The sequence below is a fragment of the Trypanosoma cruzi genome, genomic scaffold (genome assembly GCF_000209065.1).
Source record: "Trypanosoma cruzi strain CL Brener 1047053512341 genomic scaffold, whole genome shotgun sequence".
Lineage (NCBI taxonomy): Eukaryota > Euglenozoa > Kinetoplastea > Trypanosomatida > Trypanosomatidae > Trypanosoma > Trypanosoma cruzi.
This window is the reverse complement of record NW_001849243.1, coordinates 28,060-29,866: the sequence shown is the minus strand read 5'-3', so window position 1 is coordinate 29,866 and position 1,807 is coordinate 28,060. Positions and strand designations below refer to the sequence as shown.

Genomic DNA, 1,807 nt, shown 5'->3' with positions numbered 1-1,807 from the left:
GAGGAGACGCATCTTGGGTTAAAAAAACAAAAAACAAAAAACAAAAAAAAAAAAAAAAAAAAGAAAAGAAAAAGAAATCAAGTGGTAAAAATGAATGCAAAGCGACCAACCCTCCTTTCCCTTCCTTCCCCCTTCCCCCTTCCCCCTTCCCTCTCCCGCTGCGCAACTAAATTATGGGAAAAAAAAAGGGGGCAGAGACGTGGAAGAACAAATTATAAATGAATGAATGAATGAATGAATGAATGTCTACGAATTAAAACAGCAACAACCCATAAAAATGTGTATTTTCCGCGACTTCATTTCACCCAAAACAATTTTCCCATACATGCGCAATAATAAAATAAAAATAAAAATAAAATAAATACAAATAAATAAAAATAAATAAATAAATATATGTACATGTACATACATATATATACATACATACATACATACATACATACATACATATATATATATATATATATTACATGCATACATGTAACAAGTTTTCTTTCCTTCCTTCTTCTTTTTGTTCCGTATCATCACCTACATTTCCCTTCCCCGCCCACCCCCTCAAAAACAAAAACAAAACAAAAAAAAAAAGGGGGTGGTCGCATCTCAGAAAATCATGTTTCATTTTTAACTTTAGAAACTCATGTCTTCCCTTTCCCCTCCGCCCCCTCCTCCCCCTCCCCACACACACACACAAAAACAGTGTCTTCGACGGTGACAGTCCTCAAAAATACACACAAATGTGTCAAAACTTTTGCTCCCCCCTTTGCTATAATAACCCATCGAACGCACAAATACACGAAGTAACAGAAAACATCTCTCTTTTCCTCCTCTTGGTTTTTTTTTTTTTTTTTTTTTTTTCTCTCCTCCCGATTCTTCCTCCTTTATTTATTAAAAAAAAAAAAAAAAAAAAAATGCCTCTTTGTGCACACATGTAAATAAAACAAACAAACAAACAGCCATCCAAAGGGGGAAAAAAAAAACTTTTTTTTTTTTTTTTTTTTCTTTCTTTTTCTTTTTCTCTTTCCGCTCAGCATTTCTCATGCCTTTTTGTCCTACTCTTCTTTTAGGAACGTTTCCTCCAAATTATCTTTAACCCAATTCATCCATGCTTGGTCATTTTCTTCATCAAGTTGTGCACGCAGTGAGGCATCCGCCGCTGAAGGTAAAAAGTTTGAATGCCCCGCTGTGAAATGCCTCTTGTCATCCCCGGCAAGATTGGTATTCTCAATTTCTCTCTGCTGCTTGGCAGCGCTCATCTGGGCGTTCCCCATATTTACCACCGCTTTTCCACCCCGGTGTCCACGACGCGTTCGCTTTCGTGAAGTCTCATCCCACCACCGGCAACATTGTTCCGACCACGATTGCAGCTCCGCAGCATCTAAGATCGCGGCTTCCTGAATAAGGCGTTTGGGCGGTGAGGGGCACCGTTGACGAACGCGGGCGCGTGTGTTTTCCTGCGCCGGCAGGATGCGCTTGTACCAGCGCAGCATCGTTGACCTGTACTGATGCATTCGTTCTACTGATGGGTTTGAAAGCGTTTCCGCAAAAAACAATTCGTATGGTACGGGTGATGGCAACATCTTGAAACGCAGCGTCTTCTCCTTCAAACGCTTTTCCCCATCAAAATTTGAGAAGCACAGAGGTGACGACATCATCACGTGTAGTTGTTCAGGCGGCGCCCACGATGGCTGCCGTACCTTCAGCGAGTTCTTCTGTCCCAACATGCTCCTACCAGCAGCACCAATGCTGATATTTATCCCACTGTGCGATACACCAGGGGATGTAGGAATGTCATTGCAACCAACAAACG

The 1,807-nt window shown here is 41.0% G+C and overlaps 1 protein-coding gene across 1 annotated transcript, besides 11 other annotated features; it reads right to left on the bottom strand.

The window, feature by feature from the left end:
- Positions 1 to 1,807: a sequence feature (heterozygous, Esmeraldo-like haplotype).
- Positions 21 to 77: a microsatellite.
- Positions 110 to 156: a repeat region.
- Positions 215 to 245: a microsatellite.
- Positions 338 to 394: a microsatellite.
- Positions 403 to 480: a microsatellite.
- Positions 557 to 585: a microsatellite.
- Positions 642 to 677: a sequence feature (G-rich).
- Positions 832 to 855: a microsatellite.
- Positions 888 to 909: a microsatellite.
- Positions 979 to 1,020: a microsatellite.
- On the bottom strand, positions 1,050 to 1,721 carry Tc00.1047053509279.10 (hypothetical protein, conserved; the record flags this gene model as incomplete). Its single annotated transcript, XM_797418.1, has 1 exon — positions 1,050 to 1,721. One exon carries the CDS (start codon positions 1,719 to 1,721, stop codon positions 1,050 to 1,052), a length of 672 nt encoding a protein of 223 aa, XP_802511.1.